The 12,365-nt window shown below is 43.0% G+C and overlaps 1 protein-coding gene across 1 annotated transcript in view; it reads right to left on the reverse strand.

Annotated features, from left to right (window-relative positions):
- Positions 1 to 12,365, reverse strand: part of LOC307027957 (uncharacterized protein) — a gene marked incomplete at its 5' end in the record, with an annotated part of 40,421 nt that overhangs the window by 19,363 nt on the left and 8,693 nt on the right. Inside the window, 21 exon segments of the mRNA XM_079662651.1 lie at positions 107 to 238; positions 360 to 427; positions 684 to 1,229; positions 2,010 to 2,857; positions 2,969 to 3,193; positions 3,294 to 3,337; positions 3,453 to 3,603; positions 3,835 to 3,963; positions 5,355 to 5,511; positions 5,846 to 6,085; positions 6,185 to 6,364; positions 6,451 to 6,561; positions 7,007 to 7,145; positions 7,228 to 7,379; positions 7,503 to 7,606; positions 9,191 to 9,243; positions 9,574 to 9,829; positions 10,804 to 10,930; positions 11,030 to 11,124; positions 11,207 to 11,371; positions 11,958 to 12,095. Coding sequence (XP_079518777.1) covers positions 107 to 238; positions 360 to 427; positions 684 to 1,229; positions 2,010 to 2,857; positions 2,969 to 3,193; positions 3,294 to 3,337; positions 3,453 to 3,603; positions 3,835 to 3,963; positions 5,355 to 5,511; positions 5,846 to 6,085; positions 6,185 to 6,364; positions 6,451 to 6,561; positions 7,007 to 7,145; positions 7,228 to 7,379; positions 7,503 to 7,606; positions 9,191 to 9,243; positions 9,574 to 9,829; positions 10,804 to 10,930; positions 11,030 to 11,124; positions 11,207 to 11,371; positions 11,958 to 12,095 — 4,060 coding nt within the window.

Below are 12,365 nucleotides of genomic sequence, written 5' to 3' on the forward strand. Positions count from 1 at the left end.
AGGTTGATCCATGCTGACCAGACACATGTCATATTATGTCCACCAGGGCAAGGTGCAGTTGGGATTGTCTGAGGTGTTGTTGTTTCGGTTGTGGTAGAAGGTGTACTAGTTGTTGAACTCAAAGGTGTTGAGGCTGTAACTGTTGTTGATGGAGTTGATGGTGTTGTTACTGTGGTGGAAGGAGTAGATGGTTTTGTAGTTGTTCCTGTAGTTGAAGTAGTTGAGGGTGTCGTAGGTCCTGTAGTGGAAGGTGTTTGACAGTCACAGCATTTCAATCTAATCTCATAATCAAAACACTGTTGCGTAGGCCCTTGTTGTTTGTTGTTGCAGATGAAACCAACATCTTTGTTGCAAGTCACAATTTGTCCCATCTCTGATAAGGGAATACCAGGGTGAAGAACAGATCTACACTGGACTTCTTCAGGAGCTGAGCATATATGATAACCAGCAGAGATTATATTATGGATTGATTCATCATCTCCACCATTGAGGCCTGATGTGGGATTGCCAAGGTTGATCCATGCTGACCAGACACATGTCATATTATGTCCACCAGGGCAAGGTGCAGTTGGGATTGGCTGATGTGTTGTTGTTGTTTCGGTTGTAGTAGAAGGTGTACTAGTTGTTGAACTCAAAGGTGTTGAGGCTGTAACTGTTGTTGATGGAGTTGATCGTGTTGTTACTGTGGTGGAAGGAGTTGAGGGTGTAGTAGGTCCTGTAGTGGAAGGTGTTTGACAGTCACAGCATTTCAATCTAATCTCATAATCAAAACACTGTTTCATAAGCCCTTGTTGTTTGTTGTTGCAGATGAAACCAACATCTTTGTTGCAAGTCACAGTTTGTCCCATCTCTGATAAGGGAATACCAGGGTGAAGAACAGATCTACACTGGACTTCTTCAGGAGCTGAGCATATATGATAACCAGCAGAGATTATATTATGGATTGATTCATCATCTCCACCATTGGGGCCTGATGTGGGATTGCCAAGGTTGATCCATGCTGACCAGACACATGTCATATTATGTCCACCAGGGCAAGGTGCAGTTGGGATTGGCTGAGGTGTTGTTGTTTCGGTTGTGGTAGAAGGTGTACTAGTTGTTGTACTCAAAGGTGTTGAGGCTGTAACTGTTGTTAATGGAGTTGATGGTGTTGCAGTTGTTACTGTGGTGGAAGGAGTAGATGGTTTTGTAGTTGTTCCTGTAGTTGAAGTAGTTGAGGGTGTCGTAGGTCCTGTAGTGGAAGGTGTTTGACAGTCACAGCATTTCAATCTAATCTCATAATCAAAACACTGTTGCGTAGGCCCTTGTTGTTTGTTGTTGCAGATGAAACCAACATCTTTGTTGCAAGTCACAGTTTGTCCCATCTCTGATAAGGGAATACCAGGGTGAAGAACAGATCTACACTGGACTTCTTCAGGAGCTGAGCATATATGATAACCAGCAGAGATTATATTATGGATTGATTCATCATCTCCACCATTGGGGCCTGATGTGGGATTGCCAAGGTTGATCCATGCTGACCAGACACATGTCATATTATGTCCACCAGGGCAAGGTGCAGTTGGGATTGGCTGAGGTGTTGTTGTTTCGGTTGTGGTGGAAGGTGTAGTGGTGGTTGTAGTCGAAGGTCTTGAAGTTGTTACTGTGGTGGAAGGAGTTGAGGGTGTTGCAGATGTTACTGTGGTGGAAGGAGTTGAGGGTGTAGTAGGTCCTGTAGTGGAAGGGGTTTGACAGTCACAGCATTTCAATCTAATCTCATAATCAAAACACTGTTGCGTAGGCCCTTGTTGATTGTTGTTGCAGATGAAACCAACATCTTTGTTGCAAGTCACAGTTTGTCCCATCTCTGATAAGGGAAGACCAGGGTGAAGAACAGATCTGCACTGGACTTCTTCAGGAGCTGAGCATATATGATAACCAGCAGAGATTATATTATGGATTGATTCATCATCTCCACCATTGGGGCCTGATGTGGGATTGCCAAGGTTGATCCATGCTGACCAGACACATGTCATATTATGTCCACCAGGGCAAGGTGCAGTTGGGATTGGCTGAGGTGTTGTTGTTCCAGTTGTGGTAGAAGGCTTGGTGGTTGTAGTGGTAGGTGTTTTTTGTGATGTCGTTGTGAAAGTAATAGTAGTTTGTGGTGTTGTGCTGCATTGAACTGTTCTGCAACATTCTACCCTTATTTCATAATTGAGACATATGGGAGGAAACTGTAAATTGTTCTCACACACAAGTCCTTGTTTATTACATGTCACTTGTTGCGGCAATTGGTGAAGGGGAACTGTTGGATATTCCTCAGCACGACATTCCACTGCCACCGGATCCTCGCAGATTTTAAATCCTTTCTGAATGATGTGTTTGATGGTTTCATTGTCTCCACCTCCATTTCCATATACAGGGTAGTCAGAACTTATCCATTTTGACCATTGGCATAACGTTTCCTGACAAGGTGTTGTTTCTGTAAAATGTTTGGTTGTATGTATTGTTGGGGTCTTTGCGGTTGAGATTGAAGGTGTCATAGAAGGACTAGGCTTTGTTGGGCATGCACTATAGTCACAACACAGAACTCTGACTTGGTAGTTGAAGCACAAAGCCAGTGGTCCTGACTGATCTTCATTTCTGCATCTGAGCCCCTTAGCCAGATCACATTGTACCACTTGTCCAACACTGTCAATGGAGACATTTGGGAATTTCTCAGCTCTGCATTGGATTTCGCTTGGCTTGGCACATATCTTGTGCCCTGCCTCTCTAATCTTGTCATAAGTTTCATTATCTCCTCCTGGAGTTCCAAGAGTTGGGAAGCTAGTATCATACCATGGGGACCATTCACAGGGACTGCATGGGACTGTAACTGTATGGGGCTCTGTGGACATACATCAAAGTGGGCTGGTTATTTAGTATATCGTACACGATACAGCTGAATATGACTTCAATTTAAAGAAAAAAAAGATGTTGCGCGTACCTGGTGTGGTTGTAAAAACAAAGGTGGCTGAGGACTGGCTTGCTGTAGATGTGCTTACAAGTGGCATAGGTGTTGTTGGTGTTGGTACTGGGCATAAATATGACCCCTTGTCAATGGTACCATTTGTCCCACACACTGCTTTGAAGCAGTTACCAAGCCCATCTGTTGTGTTATAGATGGTATTGCCAGGGTAATATGTTTTATTCAAATATGTGCAAGTACAGGCTGTAAAAAGATAATAAGTTTGTTAACATATTATCGTTATAGTTAATTGACATATTTATATATTTTTACAACCCTCAATCTCTCCAAACTTTTAGCATACCTTGGGCATCATAAAAGCATTGGATGGTCGTTGAACTGCAGTTACTACAATAACAAGAAACAGAAAATATTACTGACAATAATATTGTTTTCATTGAATTTGAACCTGCAACAAAGCCATACATCCTTGACTGGGACATGTATTATATGCAAGACGTACCATGTATGACAGTTTTCGGCTGTTGGAACTTTGTCAGTATTATTATAGTATGTCCCCTCTTTATCGCGACAGCCACACAGTTCTTTTGAAACACATGTCATAGTATCTTCATCAAAGTATGGCTGAGCAGGAGGACATTTTGGATAGCAACCTAGTTAAAAACAAACAAACGGTCATGTTGGAATATTTGCCGATTCATGGGTACAACCAGATTAAATGCTGTTTGTGTACTTCAACCTGGCATTGCGGTTGAACAACAACTTTAAAATACAGAAATTTAAAGAAATCCAGCCAATTGAAAGAGACAATGCGTTCAATCACAAATCTTCAATCTTGAATGTGTTTTTGGGGTTAGTTCAAATTATAAAAAAGCTGAACTTACCTTCAAGAGGAGGAATCTGTGGAGAGCAGCTGCCTGATGGATTCCTGCAGGTTTTCATACAAGGAGAACCGCATGGCATGTAGTGCCATTCACATTCTCCAAGGGGATTGTAGTAATCACAGAAGAGAGCTGGAAAATAAATGATACTCTCAGAGAAAGTACTGGTGATTTTAAAAGTGTGGCTGTACTATTTAAATACTGGCTACGAAAAAGTAGAAACATAGTATGATCAATACGCCAATTTCACTTCTTAAGTTAATGCTGAGTAGTTGTATAAATATCCAAAGATAATATTGGTCTCCAAAGTTTTCTCTCATCCCTGACAAGTCCAACCAGTGATCAGAAGTTCAGCCTAATGTCATTGGTCCCATGCTGGCTGCCGATGTGGTATCCAGCTGATGATCTGGTTATCTAGGAAACGCCTTGTCTGATTAGGAAAGAAGCCATATATCCCACTAGGGATCTAGAATTAAGTTGATTTGACAACTTTATTCATAACCAACCAGAGTTTAAATCAAGAGTTGAAGTTGTACACTCTTCTCTCTGTTTCTACTAAAGCAGTTGCCCTCCCAAAACCCCACAGTGACTGTATCTGCCCCAGGGAGCAATACAAATATGAATGCAAAACTAATCCTAAGACTTATTAAACATATAAACGTTGTTTATTAATATATAGTTAATTTTGGTGTTGTGTTGCAACAGTGCAATCAATCCACCCTGCCAGGTTATATTTACACTCATGTTCCTTGAGGCACAGGCCAAGAAGGTACGGTCCAGCCATCTTTTACTCAAGCCTATTAAGTAACCCATAACCAAATCTTAATTGCAACTCTTTGAAATGCCTTGTTTTAAATCTTTCAAAATCAACCTGGAAAACACTCCAGATATTATAATTTATTCGTAGTATACCACACTTGTGTTTCGCTTTCTGAATTTGTATTCATTTTCTGAATAATCAAAGATATACGTACAATAATACAGTAACTTGTTACGTGTAAGTGTTTTCAGAGAGGCATCTGGCAGCAGTTGACTTCAAAAACCTTATATGCAAGGGTCCTGCATAGAAGCCCCCATCAGGACTTTGCTGGATGACACTCGGTCAAATGTGTCGTATTCGTATACTGTATTTGTATACCTGAGACAAATGTAATATCTGTAGTTTGGGCTTTATAACTAAACTTTGAGCCAAGAGGATCAAACTGACTCTACTTGATAAGAGATTTGCTCTTTGCTTACTGCAAGGTAGGAGGCAGAGCTTTGCGGTGAAGACTTCTAGTTAGCCTGTGCCTCATATTTGATGCTTCTTAAATAATAAATAACTGATATATTATTTGAAAACAGATCATGAAGGTGTTTGATGAATATCTCACTGACAAAGGTTATAATATCCAGCAAATCCTTTTTTACCTTAGTGATCTTGATAGGTATGTATTTATCTAAAATAACTTTGCTTGTTACCTTACGTAACCCTGATTAATTGTGTCTATTGCCTTAAATGATTGTTCGTCTTAGATACTCACGACAGATATTTGGGGTTCTCCATGGTATACAGATTCCAGCTTGATTACAGGATTCAGCATAAGCAGCTACAGCAGTGCAAAAACACTCACAGTCTCCACCCGTGTCACAAGCACAGGAGTCAAACACACATGCATCATAGTATGGAGTTGGATCCACCTGCAAAACAATTATATTATTAAACAATAATGGATGAAAAACGCTATTATTTTCCTTTTCTTTTCCAAGTATATTTCTGCACTCCTTTTTTTTAATGGTATTTTTACAGTGTGGCATTTCTACTTTAACATGAGTAAAGGATCTGGATAAGTCTTCCACCAGTCAGTCATTGAGTGAACACCCTGAGAAAGGTTTAAACATACATGTTTGAAGACACTTTATAGAGCATAATCAGTAGGTTATGTGCTGTCTTCCTAACAGGGACAACCTTTGGGCCAGCAGGCTGAAAAGGAAAGCTCATGAATAGTCTAACATGGTCTCATCAACAACCTACAGTGGAGTGGCAGGCGGAGAAGACGTCACTCTGTATAATGCTGCACTGTTTCTGCGACCAGGCCTGTCGGTATGGGTTGGTTGTGCAGGGGCTGCTAATGCTCTGAGCGTCGGGGCAACTGGGTAAATCCTTCCAGCTGTTTCCAAACACCAGTGGGTTGACCACCACAGCATTGCCCCTTGTTGTGAAGTCATTATTTGAATTGCCGTCATAATTGCCACACAGGCCACACACGCGACCCTGAAAAGGGAGAGGTCCTTATGTCATGGCTGTCGGCTTGAATATCCAAATTAATCAATTTTTGTGATAATAAGACCAAAAAAATGTATCCAGCGGTACCTTATATTTTGAGCTTAGCTGGATGAACAAGCTGGTCTTTCTGTCCCACATGAGAATGAGTCCATTGTTGGCTTCAACTACCAGGTAGATGCCCATAGTGCTGTAACGGAATGGAACTGAATGTTCATCTCCACTCGAAAGCAGCTGGTAGCGTCCCTCTGTTAGAATCACTTCTGCATTCTATAGAAAAGGACAGATTTGTATTGTTGATGTCGATACATTACAGAGAGACAGACACACAGATGGATGGATATTTGACTGTTTACCCCCAGGAAGATCCTGATTGTCTTGGAGCAGGTGGTTCCTGTGGTTCCACAAGGAATGTTCTCAGAGATAACTCTGAAGGTTCCATTACTCTGTGCACTGCCACAATAGTCCTGAGGAAGGCACACACACACACAGAACAAAGTCATCAATATTAGTGGCCCTGCTCGACTCCCGTTCTCTTCTTTGTCAGGGATATGTTCTTTGAACGAACGGACAGGGACAGTTAAGGAAGCAGGGAGGTCACAGTGGTTTGAAATAACTCTTCAAGCCAAAGGACTACAGCAACACATTAAAACAGATTCAAAGATTCAAAGATTCAAAAACATTCAACGTTCCTCAAAAAGCACTCCTGATTCACATCACTGGCCCGTCCTAATAATAATTTAATGTGAATTTAAGATGTTGGAGTATTTATCTGTCGGTCTTGTCTCGTGAAATTAAGCAAGCCCATTCAATAGTAAGGCATAAACCTTTTGTTGGATAGGGTTAGTTATAACATATTTACCACAATTGCATTAATCTGTTATGTCCCTCGGTTTGTGAGTGAATTCATACCTGAGTGAGAATGTATTCACAGCTGCCATCAAAGGTGAAGCGTTTCTGATCAAAGGTCATGTAGTGTCCTGCTCCGTAGACAGAGCAGGTCCCATCACACGCCTCTGTAGTGCACTGCCACTTCCTGTCTTTACAAGTGCTGTAAACAGAGAGATTGGACTTCTCATTGTACGTGTCACTCAAAGATGGAGGAGTAACCAAAACACTTGGGATTCACCTACCAGGTGTTGCAGTCCACCTTGGTGCTCTCTCCAGGCTGGTAGGAGATACCGTTGTGAACACAGGAGCAGGCGTCTGGCTTGATGCAGCCTCCTTTACCATCAGACACCATCCCAGATGGACACATACACCCGGACACGCACCCAGTGGACACCTGCAGAAGTTAGCAAACATACAGTTGTATATTTCACTTTGATTATCCAAATATTTGATCCGTATAAACTAGTAATGTATTTGCAGATAACTGTTCCTCTATGTTGGGAAAAAGGTGACTCACACAGGCCATGTATAATGTGTTGCAGCTCTTCTCACACTCAGTTCCTTTAGCAGCTGGACCATGGGTAGAGCAGTTGAAAAACTCCATAGGAAGAGCACAGGCTGCTAAGAAAAGACACATCTGAAATTACTATACTTCATTCTAAAATGAATCTTGGTTTCTTTCTTTACATTACTACTGTTGCCCTGATTTTATGCAACATCAAAAACAAACTTGTTTTTCTGACAACCAAGATCGTACCTTGTTGGTGGAGTATTTTTGATATCATATCAAATGTTTTGTTAAACAAGCCCCATCACTCCAACACACAGCCAGAGAATTTCATGTCCCTTTAGGGACTCCGTATCTCGCCACCCTAACTGCAGTTGTATGATTACCATCAGCTATGGCCTCCAGTATAGAAAGTACAGCAGATGGGAAGTAGCGTTTTATTCTTTTGTCCAAGCCGCAAATCGTTCTGTTTTAGTTTTTGTGATGCAAACTGTCCACTTGTACATATTTCCCCCTGACCTTTTGCCATTTTGACCTTATGTTGTTTTGATCTGAAGAACACATCTAAAGTTCAGGCTGTATCTTGTGTGTTGAAACGCTGTACACAAACATAACGGCAACAGTGATAGTGGTTCTAGAGGTAGTTGTGTGTGGAGGCATTAAACAAATTAGCTTCATAGGTGTTGGTAGGTCTTTTTGATCAGAGCTGAGCAAGCTTTTCCCTGCTGTCTTTTACCTGACCCAACACATGCATGAGATCATTATCCCTCTAAACAGCTCAGTCTCAGAGAGCGTTAGTGATCAGTACATTCTTTGAAATGGTCATAAACCGGGTTAGTATTTTCAAATGTAAAACAAGTGAAAATGATGATCTACGTTGGCAGGCAGCAACTTTCCAAGGATCTAAATCTGAAAGGGATATAAGAGGTTTGAAACCTGTGTCAGCTGGATGAAGTCCTATTCTCTCTTAAGGCCCGGACACACCAAGCTGACAACAAAGAACTGACACAGACGGACCCCGACAGTTGTGTCTCCTCACGTCTCTGCGTTTTGGCCATGTGTCGCACTGGAACACACCGCAAGGACTTCAGCTGACGGCCAAGACGCACGTACGAACTGCGCATGCGTGAGTGGCAATAACTCTCCTTACCAGCAGGCGGCGGTAGTGTGTATTCGTCATTCAAAAGAGGCAACCGGAAGACAGACTGCGTGATAACCGAGAGAAGAAGAACAGACTGCCTGATATAAACAAACAACAAATAGCGTGTTCCATTTTCACTCTACAGAGAGAAGCTCACGGGGCTTTCCCCAACCTGAGTCGAGAGCTGGAGTTCAATGAAATCTCCGATTTGCCTTCTTAATCACTTCTTTGGGTCCCTCACTTCCGTTTCGCTTCTCATGCACTGATTCGCTAGCTGAAAAGCCAATCAGAGTGATTGCGTTTGCCGACTGCCTTTGGCCGACTGTCAGTCGGCCGAAAAGGCGTCGACCCGGCTGAAAAGACCTTACGGTGCAGGACACACCAATCTGAGTAGGTCGTGTCGACGCTCATCGTCGGCCCACCGACGCCGATAATCGGCCTGGTGTGTCCGGGCTTTTGGAAGCTAAAAAACAACTGGACTGCCATTTCACTTTGAAAGCTACCATCAGGAAGTAAGGCAACACTCCCTTTCAGGTCTTTCTATTGTGTTACTTACATGGCTGTACCATCATCTCCCCAATGCAGCCCAGTTTACCGTCCTTACAGGAGCTAGAGGAGGAATATAAAAAGTCATGAATACATACACGTATATAACACTGCAGCGTACACATTTGTGAAATTCTCCCTTTTTCCAGATATGTCAGAGATCAACATGAATTTGTTCCTCTCAAGCCCGAAAGAAAGGAAGGAAGATCCAGAGCTGGCACAAAGGAACTACAGCCATAATGTTTAGGATCAGTTGGCATACAATACCTGTTCCCGTATAATTCACAATTATTTTAAGTACACACATATACTTCAGTTTGTTTGTAGATGCATTAAGGCAGGGGTGCCAAACTCAAACACACAGTGGGCCAAAATAACAAAAGCTTTACGTACCACATGAGCCCTTGCTTGTTAACGACCTGTCCAGGAGGCACCACTGAGCCTTCGTCATAACAGGGACAAGCCGTAGATGGAACACACTTCCCGGTGTCGTCCAGGTAGGTTCCCTGTGCACAGACACAGCCGTCAATGGGGGGGAAGGAAGCGTGGCAGCTGAGGTCCGTGGAGCCGAGGCAGCGGCAGGTGTGGCTGCTGGTCGTGATGCTTTCCGAGTACACCATGCTGCTGGGGCACGAGCTGGCATATTTCCCTGAGGAGGACACAGCAGAGTCAGTGCCGGCCACATGAAGGCCACTGTTTGTTAGCCCGTTCTGCTGCAATGTCACAGCAAGATCCCTTTGTAGTTTTGCTGCAGGGCTTTAGGTTGTGTGTTCCTGCTAACGGTTTTGTTTAAGGGTCCAAGCAACAACAGAGTTACAACCCCCTTTTTCTGTGGATTATTAACATTACTATTATTTAAAAAAAACTAATGGCCTAAAACAACAATGTAGAAAATGTAGTCTGGCATAGCCACAGTGCTGTGTCCCATGATCATTCTGCTGAAGCTGTCTTCACACCATCAGCAGTACACGGTTCTGCGCTGGCTGTGCCGTTGTGTTCCTCTGGAAGGAGGCTTGCTTTCGGTAAGACATCATAGTCCATTCTACTGTGTAGCAATGACTGGAACAGCGTCTACTGCGGCGTTACCTAAATGATGGCAGAACTGAGAGGTTTTTATGGAGATTTCTCGGGAACTGTTCACATTTTATTTTCCAGTAACCAGTCTTTAAACACTGATAGAGCCCATACTGTGCTCCTGTCTTGTTCTTCTGCTGATTTCTCTCTCGTCCAGCACTATGTCTTTCAACTCCATACCTTCTTCTGTGTTTGGTTCCTGCTCTGGTTCTATTCATTTTTTCACTGGGGGAATTTAAAGTTTCTTGTTCTCCACAAATATATAAAATATTACTATGTTTTCTGATGGAGAAAAACTAATGTTTTTATTGGCCACAGCTGAGGTTAAATTCACAACACTTATTTTTGCTGATTAATATTAATGTAAATGTCCTCTTGATCAAAGTGTCCCTAGCAATAATCTGTTCTCAAACAAGAGCAGACTGCTCTACAATACAATATTAAAAGCAGTAAGATCACTTGTATTGTGATCACGCTCTCAGATTCAATGCTTCCATATTGATGCAACACGTTGGGTTTGACTCTGCTCCACAGTTACTCAGTGCTCACCACAGATGGTGTTCCTCCAGCCGCTGAGGTGGATCCCTGCAGCTGCACAGGCATGGACATAGGCGGAGACTGCAGCACACATGCAGTCCTCACTGTTCTCAGAGTTACAGCTGTCATACATGCAGTTCTGGGAGGAGACGGAACGGAAAAGGAAGGGCAGTGTGAGGTCATGTGACAGGCCTGGAGACTGGTCTAGGAACAGTCCTCAGGAAACAGTGAGACTCACCTCTTTGTAAGAGTCAGGGCTGATCTCTGAGTGACAGGAGGCAAACACTCCCTCAGGCTCGCTCAGCATTGAGCACCAGTGCTGGGCGTATCTCTCTGTCGGGGACAAAACAGGACCAACATCAGACATTCTGAAGAACCCAAAGTGTCGGCAAAGAGTGGAAAGAGTCAGACAAACCATTTTCCAGACTAAGACTGCAAGGGTTCTCAAAGCTGCTCTGAACATCGCGGCAACCAGCATGTGTCTTCCAACTGTTGACAAAACCAGCTGCTGTGGCATCTGGAACCCCACTGAGCTTCAGGAAGTCATCCGCCTGGTTGCTGTTGAAGTTGCCACACAGACCTGCAGGTAGGAAAATCATGATCAGGACCCCCACACGGCACTTTACTCTGTCTATCCAGCTTCCCTGTTCTTTCAAACTGAAGCAGACTGATGCGTGATACATACAAATGCCATGTCCCACACTAGCCTTAAAGGACATTCACACTTTGACGACCTCTAACTTTATTAAGGTTGAACACCTTTTTATTTATTATTTTACTCAGCCCCAAACAACTCCAAAACAAATTACCTAAAGACAGACAGGACTCACTCTGGATGGCATTAACTTGGCCTCCAACGAAACCGTAAGGAATCTCAGCATTATATTTGATCAGGAATAGTCCTTTAACGCCCAAATCAAATACATCTCAAGGATCGCCTTCTTTCATCTGGGTACCCTTGCTAAAATCTTCCTGCCTCAAAACGATCCAGAAAAACTATTCCCTGCATTTTTTACTTAAAGGCTGGATTATTGTAACTTATTATTATCAAGCTGTACCCAAAATGTGTTATTTGTGATATTGGGTTTACTGTTTGTAACAACAAACACGGATCAATAGCCAGCACTATTTGAATTCTGAAGTACTGATGACTCCATGACACATACCACAGGTGTTGGCCTGGTAGTCGCTGGTCACTGTGAGGTGGAGCTGCATCACCGGGTGGAGCTGCACCTCCAGCAGCACCCCCACAGACGTCTGCACCAGCAGGTAGAAGGAGGACGCTCTGAAGGCCGAGATCCCAACTGCAGGGGGGACGAGAGTTTGTTAAAAAAAATCTATCACTTTCTTCAAGCTGTCATCCTATCCAACTCAGAGGCAAATGGAATGACTCTGGATCTGCAGTAAAGAGGGTCATGTTGTTTGGTTGGTGGATGTGTGTAGAAGTTATTACTGATCCCATGCTGTTGATTTCCTTACCTGGAAAAAACGTATATACTGTATATCAGTGGTGAACCATCAGGGCATTCAAGGTATTCAGAGAATACCATGAAACACTCAGATAAAACAAAGAA

The sequence above is a fragment of the Notothenia rossii genome (genome assembly GCF_949606895.1).
Source record: "Notothenia rossii genome assembly, chromosome: 2".
Taxonomy (NCBI): domain Eukaryota; kingdom Metazoa; phylum Chordata; class Actinopteri; order Perciformes; family Nototheniidae; genus Notothenia; species Notothenia rossii.